At 38.4% G+C, this 15,930-nt stretch overlaps 1 protein-coding gene across 5 annotated transcripts in view; it reads right to left on the reverse strand.

Moving 5' to 3' along the window:
- Nucleotides 1-15,930, reverse strand: part of LOC110129206 (phospholipid-transporting ATPase FetA-like) — a 110,100-nt gene that overhangs the window by 41,124 nt on the left and 53,046 nt on the right. For all 5 annotated transcript variants that reach the window (XM_070480291.1, XM_070480293.1, XM_070480292.1 and 2 more), the window contains 5 exons: nucleotides 13,285-13,357; nucleotides 12,866-12,936; nucleotides 11,817-11,899; nucleotides 10,921-11,079; nucleotides 9,085-9,173 (listed from right to left, as the gene is read on the reverse strand). In XM_070480291.1, the coding sequence (XP_070336392.1) occupies nucleotides 9,085-9,173; nucleotides 10,921-11,079; nucleotides 11,817-11,899; nucleotides 12,866-12,936; nucleotides 13,285-13,357 (475 nt within the window). The remainder of the gene's footprint in view (nucleotides 1-9,084; nucleotides 9,174-10,920; nucleotides 11,080-11,816; nucleotides 11,900-12,865; nucleotides 12,937-13,284; nucleotides 13,358-15,930) is intronic.

Consider the following 15,930-nt stretch of genomic DNA (forward strand, 5'->3'; position numbering starts at 1 on the left):
CCCGGCATTTCTCATGATGTACTCTGCATATAAGTTAAATAAGCAGGGTGATAATATACAGCCTTGACGTACTCCTTTCCTGGTTTGGAACCACTCTGTTGTTCCATGTCCAGTTCTAACTGTTGCTTCTTGACCTTTATACACATTTCTCAGGAGGCAGATCAGGTGGTCTAGCATTCCAGTCTCTTGAAGAATTTTCCTGTTTTTTGTGATCTACAGAGTTAAAGGCTTTGGCGTAGTCAATAAAGCAGAAGTAGATGTTTTTCTGGAACTCTCTAGCTTTCTCGATGATCCAGCAGATGCTAGCAATCTGATCTCTGGTTCCTCTGCCTTTTCTAAATCCAGCTTGAACATCTGGAAGTTCATGGTTCACATACTGTTGAAGCCTGGCTTGGAGAATTTTGAGCATTACTTTACTAGCGTGTGAGATGAGTGCAATTATCTGGTAGTTTGAACATTCTTTGGCGTTGCCTTTCTTTGGAATTGGAATGAAAACTGACCTTTTCCAGTCCTGTGACCACTGCTGAGTTTTCCAAATTTGCTGACATATTGAGTGCAGCACTTTCACAGCATTATCTTTTAGGGTTTGAAATAGCTCAACTGGAATGCTATCACCTCCACTAGATATGTTCATAGTGATGCTTCCTAAGGCCCACTTGATTTCACATTCCAGGATGTCTGACTCTAGGTGAGTGATCACACCATCATGGTTATCTGGGTCATGAGGATCTTTTTTGTATAGTTCTTCTGTGTATTCTTGCCACCTCTTAATATCTTCTGCTTCTGTTAGGTCCCTACCATTTCTGTCCTTTATTGAGCCCATCTTTGCATGAAATGTTCCCTTGGTATCTCTAATTTTCTTGAAGAGATCTCTAGTCTTTCCCATTCTATTGTTTTCCTCTATTTGTTTGCATTGATCACTGAGGAAGGCTTTCTTATCTCTCCTTGCTATTCTTTGGAACTCTGTATTCAAATGCGTATATCTTTCCTTTTCTCCTTTGCCTTCAGCTTCTCTTCTTTTCTCAGCTATTTGTAAGGCCTCCTCAGACAACCATTTTGCCCTTCAGCATTTCTTTTTCTTGGGGATGATATTGATCCCTGCCTCGTGTACAATGTCATGAACCTCCAAACCTCCATCCATAGTTCTTCAGATACTCTGCCTATCAGATTTAATCCCTTGAATCTATTTGTCACTTCCACTGTCTAATTGTAAGGGATTTGATTTAGGTCATATCTGAATGGTCTAGTAGTTTTCCCTACTTTCTTCAATTTCAGTCTGAATTTGGCAATAAGGAGTTAATGATCTTGAGCCACAGTCAGCTCCCAGTATTGTTTTTGCTGACTGTATAGAGCTTCTCCATCTTTGGCTGCAAAGAATATAATTAATCTGATTTTGGTATTGACCATCTGGTCATGTCCATTCTACAGAATCATCTTCCATGTGGCCAATATTAAATTTTGAGACCATATTCCTCTACCTGACACTTCTCCAGCCTCAACTCTATCAATTCCAGTTGATAAAAAGTAAGGAAGGTAAAATGATGATAATAAATTACTATTACTTATTTATAAATATAAATTTATTTCTAATTTAATTATTTTAAATTATTAGAATAAATAATTTGACACCCTCCAAAGTTGTGGGAGAAAATTACAGAGTGACCTTCAACACTGCTTCTGCTCCATCCCTGTTGCCTGGATAATTAAGAATGACCCATCAGTCATTTCTAGTGCTGTGCCCTCCCCTCAACCAGAAAGGAAATCAGTTCTATCAGACCAAGCCCCTGAGGGCAGGGCTTCTCCCACTCAGAGAGGCCTGCAGGGGCAGTACACAATCTGCTCTTTCCTCATTCCTAGGGCTTTTCCTGCCATCCTGAGACTTTCTAAAACCTTGCAAATGGTCTCTTTCTTAAGAAACATTCATGTTGTGATGGGGTTTATTGGCACTTAGTCTCTAAAGCTTCACACTGCTTCCTTTGTATAGGAAGAAAGAAATAAGAAATTGGTTGTTGCTACAAACCCCAAGCATTACTTTGTTTATTATGAGAGCCAGTCAGACCCAAGAAGAGAAGATAACCTCCCATTTGGCAGTGTGCATCCAGTAAAGGCTGAAGGAGATTCTCAAGTTTGTCAAGAACTAAGGCCATCGCCGATCACAGTCAGAGGCAGCCTGTAAAAGGAATACTCCTCCGTCCTTGGGCCCTTCACTTCTGTGCTTTTCACTGTACCTTCACCCCAGAAGTACAGTCTGGATTTCTGGCATCGTTTAAATTTCAAGCACTGAATTTTTTTTTCTTTGCCCCACAAATACAGTCTCACTTAAGAGACTGGGGTTCACAAAACATTGTCACTGTGAGCTCTGGGGAGCTCTGGGCACAGGGAAGGGACCAGACTCCAGCTCAGCTAAGGGTTTATCAAGAAGCATCTTGACTAATCTTTCTTCCTATCTCTGTCAGAATTTCCCCTAAGAATCATTTCCAAAAATGGGGAAGAAATGAAATGTTCAAATAGGGAAGAATTTCTGCTTCAGCTTCAAGAAATGAGTGTGTTATATCTAACTACTCTGACAATGTCTTGGCAAAAATACCACATAAACAAAACTGCTGAGCTGATAAGAACCTAGCTAATTCAAGAACATTTCTTCATTTAGTAACCATTCAAAAGATACTTCCTGAGAACAGCTTTGTATAAGACACTCCCAAGGATATAGAGATGGATATGATATAATTTCTACCTTAGAGGCTCATAATTTGGTAGCTCAGGCACTCATTTGTCTTTCTCACTAACTCAGCACAGAATAATGATGCTTCCATTATGTTATTTTCCAGTAGTCATGTATGGATGTGAGAGCTGGACTATAAAGAAAGCTGAGCACTGAAGAATTGATGTTTTTGAACTGTGGTATTAGAGAAGACTCTTGAGAGTCTCTTGGACTGCAAGGAGATCCATCCAGTCCATCCTAAAGGAAATCAGTCCTGAATATTTATTGGAAGGACTGATGCTGAAGCTGAAACTGCAGTACTTCGGCCACCCGATGCGAAGAGCTGACTCATTTGAAAAGACCCTGATGCTGGGAAAGATTGAAGGCAAGAGGAGAAGGGGATGACAGAGGATGAGATGGTTGGATGGCATCACTGACTCAGTGGATATGAGTTTGAGTAAACTCTGGCAGTTGGTGATGGACAGGGAGGCCTGGCATGCTGCAGTCCACAGGGCCGCAAAGAGTCAGACACGACTGAGCAACTGAACTGAACTGATTATAATGTTAGACAGTTCTAGGGACTGGGATACAGTGGTGATAGAAGACAATGTCTTAACTCTCAGAAGGTCTGTAATCCTGTGGATATAGGTGGAAAACAAACAAGTTAAGAAATGAAAAATATAAGTTAACTAGTGTTAAGCGCTGTGAGGAAAATAAAAGAAGTTAACAGAATAGAAAAGGTCTTGGTGGAGGTGGTGTCCACTTTAGATTGGTGGCAGAGAAGGTTTCTCTGAAAAGGAGACATTAAACCCTGAAAAAGAAGCAAGCGCAAAGGCCTAGGCAGCCATTGCCAGCCAGGATAAAGTTCCCATGAGAGGAAGAAGTCTGCTTTCTCACTTGATTTGTAGTTTGCCTGGGTATAGATTTCTAGGTCAAACTAAGAACCTTGAAGATATGAACCTCCTGGCTTCCCGGACTCAGTAGTACTGGTAATAAATCTGATGCCAATCTAATTCTCATTGTTTGTTGGTATCTTATTCTTATCTCTAGGAAAACTTTGAAGTACTTCTAAACACCACTGGAGCTCTAGAATTTCATGATGTTTAATGGATATTTTAAATCTGAAATTCATATCCTTCTTCAATTACAGGAAATATTCTTCTATTATTTCTTTGACAATATTGTCCCCTCCATTTTTGCTTTCTGATACTCCTGGGAGATCATGTGGGGGTTCCTGGTTTGGTCCTCCATTTAAAAAAAGTATTTATCTCTTAGATTTTTGGTTTTAAAGTCTAAGAGTATTCTTTGACTCTTTATTTGAGCCCTTCTATTGACTTTTTAATTTCAGTAATTTTTACTTTCCAAAATTCTTTTTTGTTGTTCTTAGATTGCCCCTTTTATTCTTTGATTAAAAAAAATTGTAGGGAATTCCCTAGCAGTCCAGTGGTTAAGATTCCACACTCTTGCTGCTGGCCCTGGGTTGATCCCCGCCCCACCAAAAATCAGTCTATTCTTATTTGTGCAATTGTTTCTTCTAAGAATAGTGAAATTCTTTTGAAAGTTCTTTTCTCTTTTGAATTATAATTTTTTTCCAGAGTCAGTTATTCTATTTGTCCTCATCCTCTTCTTTTGTGCTCCTGGCTTTTTTCCCAGATCACTTAGAAACAGAAGTAAAAGCGTAGTTTGACCATTACAGGCTGGCTCTACTTCCTTTGGATAGTTTTATTTCCCTAGCAAGCCACTCCCCTGAATGCAAAGATGGGACCCCGAGGTCTGCGTAGGTAGGCAAAATGTGTAAGTTCAGTGGTTTTACCCTAGGATATAAAAGGAACTTGCAGGCAAAAGTGAGTCTCCCAAATTTAAAATAAAGTGGGTATTACTCTGAAGTGATGACACTGACATTAGAAGCCCTAGTCCTCTGCAGAGGTTGTTAAATTTCTTCAGAAAGCAGTTCTCTTGTTTGAGACTGGAAGTCAAATACATTTGTTCTTGCTATATGGATGCCTGTAGGGGTGGCAGCATGGTACACAGGGCCAATGGTTGTCCAGGCTGTTTCATGGGCAGTTTTAAAATTAGCTGTCCTGATTATTATATCCACATATCTTATTCCTGCTCACTCAACCTTGGAACTACTCTTGAGGAATGCATTTCTGCTGAAGAGGAATGCATTGCTGCCAAAGCTTCCACTATTCTGGCTTACCTATTAGTACACTCTAGCTACTTTCTGCCTTCCCAAAGCCCATCAACTTCTTGGGCCTGCTGATGGTTCTTCATCCTCTGTCAGGGAATTTATTTTCTATTTGTACTTTCTCACAGTCATTGTACTGGGCTCGAACAGGAAGTCTCAACATCGTTCTTAAAGTAGATGTCCAAGAGTGGGCATGGGACCCAAGATAATATTCCCTATTTTCTGAAGGTAAGATTGCATGAAAGAGCTCATAAATGTAGGAATCCATAGTAGCTACTCGGCTAGTGTAGTCACTCTGGGCATCTACACCACTTCTCTGCTGAATCCACCTTGTAGGAATTTGAATAGAGAACTACACTCTGTCTTTGAAGACTCCCATTGCAGATCTCTCCATGTGGGCGTGCATACTAAGTCGCTTCATGTCCAACTCTTTGCAACCCTATGAACTGTAGCCTGCCAGGGTCCTCTGTCCATGGGGACTCTCCAGGCAAGACTACTGGAGAGGGTTGCCATGTCCTTCTCCAGGGATGGAACCCTCATCTCTTAAGTCTCCTGCATTGGCTGGCAGGTTCTTCACCACTGTACCGCCTCGGAAACCCAGATACCTCTGCTTTAATCTACTCTAGGCCTGCTATTCAGCTACTATCCTAGGATTTCCTTTCAGTGTTTACATGTTTCCTGGCTTCCAAATCTTTCTTGGTTTATTCTCTTCTCTTGCTTGAGTATACTTCAGAAACTTCCTAAGAGAAGATACGTAAGGAGTAAATTTTTTTTGAGTCTTTGCACATACTGAAATTTCTTTATACTTGCATTTTATTGACAGCTTCAATGGATTTAGAATTAGAAGATGCAAATATTTTTCTGGCAGACTTTCGAAGGCAACATTTACCTTCTGCTGTTGCTGTTGAGAAGGCCAATGCCATTCTGATTCTTGTTTATGACCTTTTATTTCTCTCTGAAAGCTCTTAGGATCTTTTTTAAAATTTTATAATTTCTTCACATGTGGTCAGATTTCCATGTTAAATAGAGTTGTCATGTGTTTTAATTTTATCTCCACAGGGAGACAGCAAGCATAGCAGAAAGAGAATTGACTGAAAAGTTATGCCTAGATGGATAGGTGTGATTATTGAATAAAATTACATATGTAAAGCATCTGGCACATATTGACGCTCTATCTCCCCAAAGTGAATGTATATACTTGAGAGCTGGACCCAGGACTTATAAATCCTATGGTCCTTATAATACCCAGCACATATTAGAGTCTCAATAAAAATGACTTCACCTCACCATACACAAAAATAAACTGAAAATGGCTTAAAGACTTAAACAAAAGACATCATCATAAAACTCCTAGAAGAGAGCATAGGCAAAACATTCTCTGACATAAATTGTACTGATGTTTTCTTAGGTCAGTCTCCCAAGGTAATAGAAATATAATCAAAAATGAAAAAAAAAAAAACGGGACTTTTTTCAAAAATGAAATGAAAATGGGACTAATCAAACTTACAAGCTTTTGCACAGCCAAGGAAACCATAAACAAAATGAAACGACAACCTACAGAATGGGAGAAAATGTTTGCAAATGATGCAAGTGAAAAAGGCTTTCTTTCCAAAATATACAAACAGCATAAACAAATGAACAACAAAAAACAAACAACCCTATCCAAAAATGGGCAGCAGACCTAAATAAAATCCAAAAAAGATACACAAGTGATTAATAGACACAAGAAAAAATGTTCAACATCATGAATTACTAGAGAAATGCAAAGCAAAACTATAATGAAATACCACTTTAACTGGTCAGAATGGTCATCATCAAAAAGTCTACAAATAACAAATGCTGGAAAGGGTATGCAGGAAAGGGAATCCTCTTACACTGTTGGTGGGAATGTATATTGGTACAGCCACTGTGGAAAATAGCATAAAGAGTCCTCAGAAAACTAAAAGTAGAATTACCATATGATCTAGCAATCCCACTTCTGGTCATACACTCAGACAACACTATAATTAAAAAAGATACATGCACCCCTAGGTTCACAGCAGCTCTATTCATAATAGTCAGGACATGAAAACAAAGTAAATGTCCACTGACAGATGAATGGATAAAGATGTGGTACATATATATAATAGAATACTACTCAGCCATAAAAAAGAATGAAATAATGCCATTTCCAGCAACATGGATGCAGCTAGAGATTTTCTAGCTGCGTATTAATACTAAGTGAAGCAAGTCAAAAAGAGAAAGACAAATATCTTAAGATTTCACTTATATGTGGGATCTAAAATATGGCACAAATGAACCTATTTATGAAACAGAAATAGAATCACGGACATACAGAACAGACTGGTGGTTGCCGAGGGGGAAGGATGGAGTGGGAGGTTGGGGTTAGCAGATGTAAGCTTTAGTATATAGAATGGATAAACAACAAGGTCCTACTGAACAGCATAGAAAGTTATAGTCAATATCCTATGATAAACCATAATGGAAAAGAATATTTAAAAAGGAAGTATATATATGCATAGCCGAATTACTTTGCTGTATAGCAGTAATGAATATAACACTAAATCAACTACACTTTAATAAAAAATATGACTTGATAATGAGTCTCTGACATTATTTTTCTGTGGGACTTTATGTTATTTATCTTTACTATGACCTATCTTGCATATTTGTCAGCGGGAAAAGTATTTCTTGACTTATTGTTTATAGATGTTGTGAAGCTTCTGTAAGTGAATGTGAAAATATTCTAAAAAGTTAAAATTCCTCTACAGGTGTCAAGTATTATCACTACCTTTCAGATAGGTAACCAGGTAGTTGAGCTTTCTTAGGCATATGGGAGATATCTTGTTTTGAAGACAACCCTAGGTTAAATTACCTAGCTTTTCCCCTAATGATACACTCTCTGATATTGTCAAAGGCATATTTACCTCTGTTGCCTTTCTGAATTCTCAACTATGATTACCTTCTTCATTAATAAACCAGAAAATATCACTTTGTTTCAACTGCTGAAAGCTATGCAGACAGTAGTGGAAAGAAAAAGATAGTGAATACTATTCTTTGGTCTCAAAGCTGAATGAACCTTCCTAATTTTCTAAAATCCCAGTGGTGCTAGTGGTAAAGAATCTGTCTGCCAATGCAGGAGATGCAAGAGACACCAGTTCAATCCCTGGGTTGGGAAGATCCCCTGGAGGAGGGCATGGGAATCCACTCCAATATTCTTGCGTGGGAAATCCCTTGCACAGATGAACCTGGTGGGCTACAGTCTGTGGGGTCACAAAGAGTTGGACATGACTGAGCATGCATACACACATGTGATAAGCATGGAAATTAACTAATTAATCTTCAATTTAAACTTTTATTCTCAAAGCTGATTATCATCTACTGAGTGCTTTAAAAAATTTTTTTATTGGACTATAGCTGATTTACAATGCTGCGTTGTTTCAGGCATACAGCAAAGTGAATCATTTATACATATATCCACTCTTATAGATTCTTTTCTCATATAGGTCATTCCAGAGTACTCAGTAGAGTTCCCTGTGCTATATAGTAGGTCCTTGTTAGTTACCTATCTTATATATAGTAGTGTGTATATATTAATCCCAATCTCCCAAATTCTCTCTCTCCCCTTACCCCCTAGTAATTATAAATTTGTTTTCTACATCTGTGACTATTTCTATTTTGTAAATAAGTTCATTTGTACTCTTTTCTTTTAAGATTTCACATATAAGCAGTATGTACTGAGTGCTTTTCAAATTTCATTTCTTAGCATTAGAATCCTCTATTCTCTAACTGAAATTTTACAGAACAGATAAATGTGAGGTTGCTCGTTTTAAATCAGGAACTTCAGAATGAAGAGGCCAGAACAAAACTCTTGATCTTCTCTACTCCCCCTGCAGCAGACCTGAGCATTCTCTAAGGAAATAGAGTTTGAAAATCATTGGTTTAAGTAAGGTGATCTTATTAATCTAAGTAAGATTTTATTGAAGTGGTCATGAGTAAAACTGGCTATGAAGAAAAAGAAAAAAAATGTCAATGAGTTTTCTTCTTATCTGGTCCAAATATAAGTGTGTGGGGTCCTAAAACTGTTTGGGACTTTCAGACAAGTAAATTCTGACTTGAAAATACCAGCTACTGCTGGAGAAGGAAGAAAAGAAGGCCTATTTGTAAAAATAGAGAAAAAAGGTCTTTAACTTACCCAGAGCACAAGGACATTCATGAGGTGGTCTATGTGTGTCCGTTTAAAGGTGGACTTCCCACTGTTCTGCATTACTTTGGTGTCTGGTCCTAAATCAAACAGGGAGACATCATCTCTTAGAATCACTAAATATTCTCGAGGACTGAAATTGGGTTGAAATACACCTTTATGATCACTTTATCAAACTTCTTTCCAATGCTAAAGGATAAAGCCTTGAAGAAAGGCTCGTGGTTGGTGCCCCTAACTCAAAGAATGGAAAATTTATTTCTTAGGATAATCCCAATTACTTCTTCAAGCTGCATCAATGCCGACAGCTCCCTCTCTTTGCAGCACCTTAGACAGTCTAGTTTTTCATTGATAAGTTAGAATAGGGGCCTCAAGCTTCTTTCTCATCACCATCTGGTTTATTTAGCTTAGAAAAAGGGTCTTCTTTTTTTTTTCCATTTATTTTTATTAGTTGGAGGCTAATTACTTTACAATATTGTAGTGTTTTTTGCCATACATTGACATGAATCAGCCATGGATTTATATGTATTCCCCATCCTGATCCCCCCTCTCACCTCCCACCCCACCCCATCCCTCTGGGTCTTCCCAGTGCACCAGTCCTGAGCACTTGTCTCATGCATCCAACCTGGGCTGGTGATCTGTTTCACCCTTGGTAGTATACTTGTTTCAGTGCTATTCTCTCAGAACATCCCACCCTTGCCTTCTCCCAGAGTCCAAAAGTCTGTTCTGTACATCTGTGTCTCTTTTTCTGTTTTGCATATAAGGTTATCGTTACCATCTTTTTAAATTCCATATATATGTGTTAGTATACTGTAATGGTCTTTATCTTTCTGGCTTACTTCACTCTGTATAATCGGCTCCAGTTTCATCCATCTCATTAGAACTGATTCAAATGAATTATTTTTAATGGCTGAGTAATATTCCATAGTGTAAGAAAAAGGGTCTTCTGACAAGGAGATCTTCACCTTTTGAGGAAACCCATAGCTGGACCAGGCTCTATTTAAAGTTTCTAACTAGGAGATGGAGAAAGTAAAAGGCAATGGCAAGTGATTTCTTCTGAGGTGGGAGCTGAGATTTCTCTGGAGCTGAGCGATACAGACTTTGAACTTCATGATAGGACAGACAATAAGTAGAAATAAAGGACTTTTAATGACACACTGGGACTGGAAATTATTATCTCACTGTGGTTGTTGTGACCAAAACTCACTGCCACCGAGGGCACAGGGAGCACAAGAGCGTCCTTCATTCTCCGGCACTACGTCATAACTCCAGAAAGTCCCCGACTAAGTATAAGGGATTGCGGTTCTAAATGCCATCTCAGGACGGGCCACTGCTCAGGAGCCACATGTGCCTTTTCTCTGGCATGAACACTTCACACTGTGTTTTATCTTCTCCATAATGAGCGCCATGTTTATTCTCTCCTCATGCAAGTAATCCACATATATACCCTCCCGTTTCACATTGTTCTCCTTTCAAATGCTAATTCTATGTATACTTCTATGTGTATACCTTGTCTTGTGTCCAGATGTGGTTAGAAAGACTCATGAATGTTCTGTGGCCTTGGAACACAAAGCCTTCTACTATCAAAGGCAGGGCTGATATGCTGGCAGCTCAGTATTTGGAAAAAAAGTCATTTTTTTTTTCCCTAAGAAAGAAGTTTTTTCTTAATTCCTCCACCTATCTATCCATCTCCCTGCTTCCCTTCCTCAAAGCCATAGTGTTCTGGTATATATCTGAGCATCATATCCACATCATGAAAACTAAGAATTCACAATATGGCTGTGAACGGAATCCAGCAGGCTGGGGGTCTGTGACTCCAGAAAGACGCACCAGTAAAAATCACCAAGCCATAGCACCAGTCCGTATTCCTGATGACACAGCCTCGGAGGATCAGTCTGTCATGATTCAGGATGTAGTTTTTTCCCTTATACATGAGTATTCCTGTGAATCTGTCCAGCTTGTTATTGGGAGACTCACACCTCACTTCTCCTGGGGGAAAAAAAAGGAATAAGAGTCTTGACTCTGTAATCTTAATTCTTTCCTAACAGGAAAGAGGAAGCTTAATAGAAAAGAGGAAAGAACAAGCCTCTTTCAAAATATACACTCATCTTCTTTTCCTATCATTTCTCAGCCACTGCCCATTTCTCAGCAGCTCCCTTTAGAAAGGCAGACAAAGGGTTCTGGGCATTAGAGAAGAGTAATTCTGTGACATTGGTTATCCAGAAAGAGAACAACTCACATGATAACTTATTACCATTAGTACTTCCAGATCAAATGAGCTAAATCTGAATAAATTCAGAAACTACTTAAAGCAAACCTAGTATTTTTTTCAAAATGGAAATAAGTTAATTTTTTCATGATTAGTAAACTAAAATATGCCCTTTGTAAATATATATACAACATTAAAAGGAGAAAGTAAAATTCACTCATTGCCTAGAAATAAGTGCTGCTAACCTTTTATAGTATATCCTTCCAAGATTTTTTCTATATATATATTCATAAACATGTATATATTTCCAAAGACAAATTTATGTTACATTATACTATGCATAGTGTATTATAATCTTTTTACACTTATATGTTGTGAATATTTTTCCACATAAGTAAATATCAACTTGCATACTGTTTTTTATGAGTTATATAGAATTCACTATATGGCTGTATCACACTTTAACCACACCTTCACTGATAAAAATTTGGGTTGGCAAATCTATTTCAAAACTCACCATCAAAAGCAGACAGAAGCTTCAGATTATCTTCCATCTCACTGGTAACCGAGATGGCCTGCTTCACTTTCAAGTTGGTTTCACTAGAGTAAAGAATGCACATAGATAACAGCGGTACAGGTCCAATTTCTCCTACTTTAGAAAACAGTTTTTGCCAACAGAGCTTGGCTTTTAGACTTGACTTGTTCGAGTCACTCCTACTATCATCCTCTCTCAAGGACAGTATTGAGGCAGAATGGTTCTACAAGGAAGCTAAATATTAGCCCACTTGCTCCCCTCTCTCCCTGAAACACGTATCAACTACTTTAACCAACCTATGAGACCTTGCTGGAGATGCTCTAGAAAAGCTGAAGAAACATCACAAAACAACCTGGAGGTGGTACCTACTCCCTTCAAGAGTAAGGTCCTGGAAAGAACCTGTGAAAACTTGCAAGTAAACGTACTCTTCATCTCACAAATGTTTATAGGACCCATGAACGGATTCCAGCTAACCATTATTTGATACAGAAATGCACAGAGACAGAAGTAAAAAAGAAGCCACATTTCAAAAAGTTTGTGGGCACTAAGAGAAAGAGTTTTAAGGATGCAGATTAACATAAAACTCCACAGGACAAGCTCTCTGAAGATGGCCTCTGTCTTCCAAAGATCTTAGCTTTTGCACATTAATGAATTGCTACCTTAAATCCTTTCCAGAACATGGTCTATCAGCACATAATTATTTCAGTATTCATTCCCTCACCCCAAGAAACTGTGGAACTATATTCTGAAATTTCATATTCCGGTTAACTTCTTTCCTACCACTCAGCATTACTGAATATAGTCAGACTGAATGTTTCCAATATGAAGATGGAGAATATTTGCCCAGATTCTGCCCCCAGTTGGATGCTCAATTATCTGTCAAGAGCTCAGCCTTAGACTTGAGGCCTCCCATCTTATCTGGATATTTCTAGCTTTTAGCACTTCATTCTCTGTATCATGCTCCCCCTCAGTGAGAAATCACTCTAAGCTGGCTTAACCATCTTAATGGACTATGAGGAAGGAACACTCACCCATCCAGTTCTGCAGTTTCTATATATGTCAAACTGTAGGGCTCGCTGCTTGAGAGTAATAGTATATCAGCCTGCAGTCAGGAAAGGCAGAGAAGATAAGGAAGGCAGACTTTTAAAATTACAGCGTGACAAAAGCAATTACCTCAGGAACAGCTATTCATCCTAAGAATTTTATAGACACTGGGTTTACTTTCTTTGTCTCAAGACCCATCACTGGTACCACACACCTCCTTTCTCAAAGCCAGTCATACTTTACTTGGGGTTGTGGTGAGAAGTGGACAAGAACAAACTTCTTACCACAGGAGCTGGTGATCACAGTGAAGCAGGTGAATATCACCAAAAGGAGCAGTCACAGAAGGGCTAAAAAGGTTCCTACTCAAGCCCAAAGAGAAAGAGTCACAGCCCAAAGAGGTACTCACCGTGACAATCTGGTTGTTTTCTAGTTTAATTATATCTCCCACTTGGACATTCATCCATTTGTCTGTCACTATCCTGCAAGAAAGTGAGCCTTGAATGCCTGCATGCCAGCTCTGAGAATTTCCCTACAGTCCTGTTTTGACAATCGTGGCGGGGGGTGGTGGGGGGGTGGGGGTGGTGGGGGGGGGCGGCGGGAAGCTGAGATAACTCAAAGCTCAGAGGAGGACCAAACTGCTTTGGGATACTCCTTGCCCAAGCAGCATCAAGAATGGGGCCCTTTTTCTGTTTTGCATATAAGGTTATCATTACCATCTTTTTAAATTCCATATATATGCGTTAGTATACTGTATTGAGACATGTGCTCAGGGCTGGTGCACTGGGAAGACCCAGAGGGATGGGATGGGGAGGGAGGTGGGAGGGGGGATTGGGATGGGGAACACATGTAAATCCATGGCTGATTCATGTCAATGTATGGCAAAAACCAGTACAATATTGTAAAGTAATTAGCCTCCAACTAATAAAAATAAATGGAAAAAAAAAGACAAAAAAAAAAAAGAATGGGACCCATTTCTCTTGATCAGGCTATAAGAGTTTTCTAAAACTCTATAACGGTATATGTAGATATACAGGCACATAATTTTTCTTTAAGTAAAAGCAATATATGCATATGGTAAAAATACAATTCAAATAATTTGAAAAAAAAAGAAAAAGAAAAAGTAAAGTTTCCTCTCTCCCCAGATTATAGTTTTGTCACTTAGAGAGCAATTTTTTGCATTTCTTTTGAGAAAATGTCAATCCATATAATCACATACAAGATACACATTTAAAAATGACATACTAGATACATAATTTTCTGTACTTTGAGTTTTTCATTTAATAATAAATCTGAGAGAACACTTACAGGAGGTGTGGCTCATTCCTCTGGATAGCTAAAAAATGTGGCTTTTAACTAAAGATGTGCTTGTAGCCAGAATTACTGACCACAATGACAGAAATCACAACTCAAAAAACAAAATTTTTCAAAGGTATTGATAACTCTGTTCAAACACATGTACTCTACAAAAAGGATGCCACTTTCTGGAATATAGACAGTTCATCTCAAGTGTTAAATAAACCAGACATTCACTGGCTTACAGAGTCTAACCATTAGGGCCTGCTGAACTCCTACTCTAAAACCACTCTATGACAAGCTCTTCTGTAATAGTTTCATAAAACCCAAGTGCTCAAGCTCCTTGAGAAGTTCATTTGACTAAATTCACTCAGCAATTTCTAGCTTTACAAATTTCTTATACATTCAGTTTTATCTTTTCTCTTTATTTCTATAACTTTCTTTTTTATAAATTTTTTTTAATCACAACTAACTTTTTTAGTGATATCTTATGAGAGGCTTCAACAGATCAAAACACTTGAGGAAATAATCCATCATGAGTAAGAATCAGCAAACACAATAAGTAAGAGAATCAGATACCCAAGAACCTCCCATAACAGAATTCTATGACTAAAACTGTAGTTCTTGATATGTGTGTGCTGAGTCATTCAAGATGAGTCCAACTCGTTGTTGACCCCAAGGACTGCAGCATGCCAGGCTCCTCTGTCCATGGGGATTCTCCAGGCAGGAATACTAGAGTGGGTTGCCATGCCCTCCTCCAGGGGATCTTTCGAACTCAAGGATTGAAGCCAGGTCGCCTGCATTGCAGGCAGATTCTTTACCGTCTGAGCTGCCAGAGGAGCCCAAGAATACTGGAGTGGGCAGCCTATCACTTCTCCAGGGGATCTTCCCAACCCAGGAACTGAACCGGGGTCTCTTGAAATACTATTCACCCATAAAAAATAATGAAGATTTTCCATTTGCAACAACATGGATGGATTTGGAGGATATTATGCTAAGTGAAATTAGTCAGACAAATACTGTATGATATCACTTACATGTGAAATCTAAAAAATACAGCAAACTAGTGAATATAACAAAAAAGAAACAGACTCACACATATAGAGAACAAACTAGTGGTTACCAATGGAGAGAAGGGGGAGGGGCAAGATATGGGGAAAGGATGAAGAGGTACAAACCATGACACATAGAATAAGCTACAAGGATATATTGTACAACACAAGTAATATAGACTACATTTTATAATAACTATAAAGGAAGTATAACCTTTAAAAATTGTGACTCACTATATTGTATACCTGTAACATATAATGTTGAACATCAACTGTACTTCAATTAAAAAAATTTTTTAATATAATATATATATATATATATATATATATAAAACTATAGCTACTGGGTATTGTGTAAGGTCACCATGAGAAAGGATTGGACCTCAATCTTGAATTCCCTCAGATCTGTACTTGTTTGTGATCATGCTTCTGCAAACACTGGTCATCTTTCATATAATCTCTATTTGTTTAATTCTTCCCCATCTTTTAAGCACAAACATCATCTCTTCTAGAAAGTCTTCCTTGATTTCTTTAGCCAGCTATGATTGCCTATTTTTCATTAATTCCTATGATAATTTTTGTACCTCTTATGATAATCTTCATATTTTGCTTTATATAATTATGCCGGTCTCCCTCTATCCCTGCCAAAGGTAAATTGCTCCAATTTTGCAGGACCCCACAAAAAACAAGCATTTACCCATACTTTA

The sequence above is a fragment of the Odocoileus virginianus genome, chromosome 18 (genome assembly GCF_023699985.2).
Source record: "Odocoileus virginianus isolate 20LAN1187 ecotype Illinois chromosome 18, Ovbor_1.2, whole genome shotgun sequence".
NCBI classification, from domain to species: Eukaryota; Metazoa; Chordata; class Mammalia; order Artiodactyla; family Cervidae; genus Odocoileus; species Odocoileus virginianus.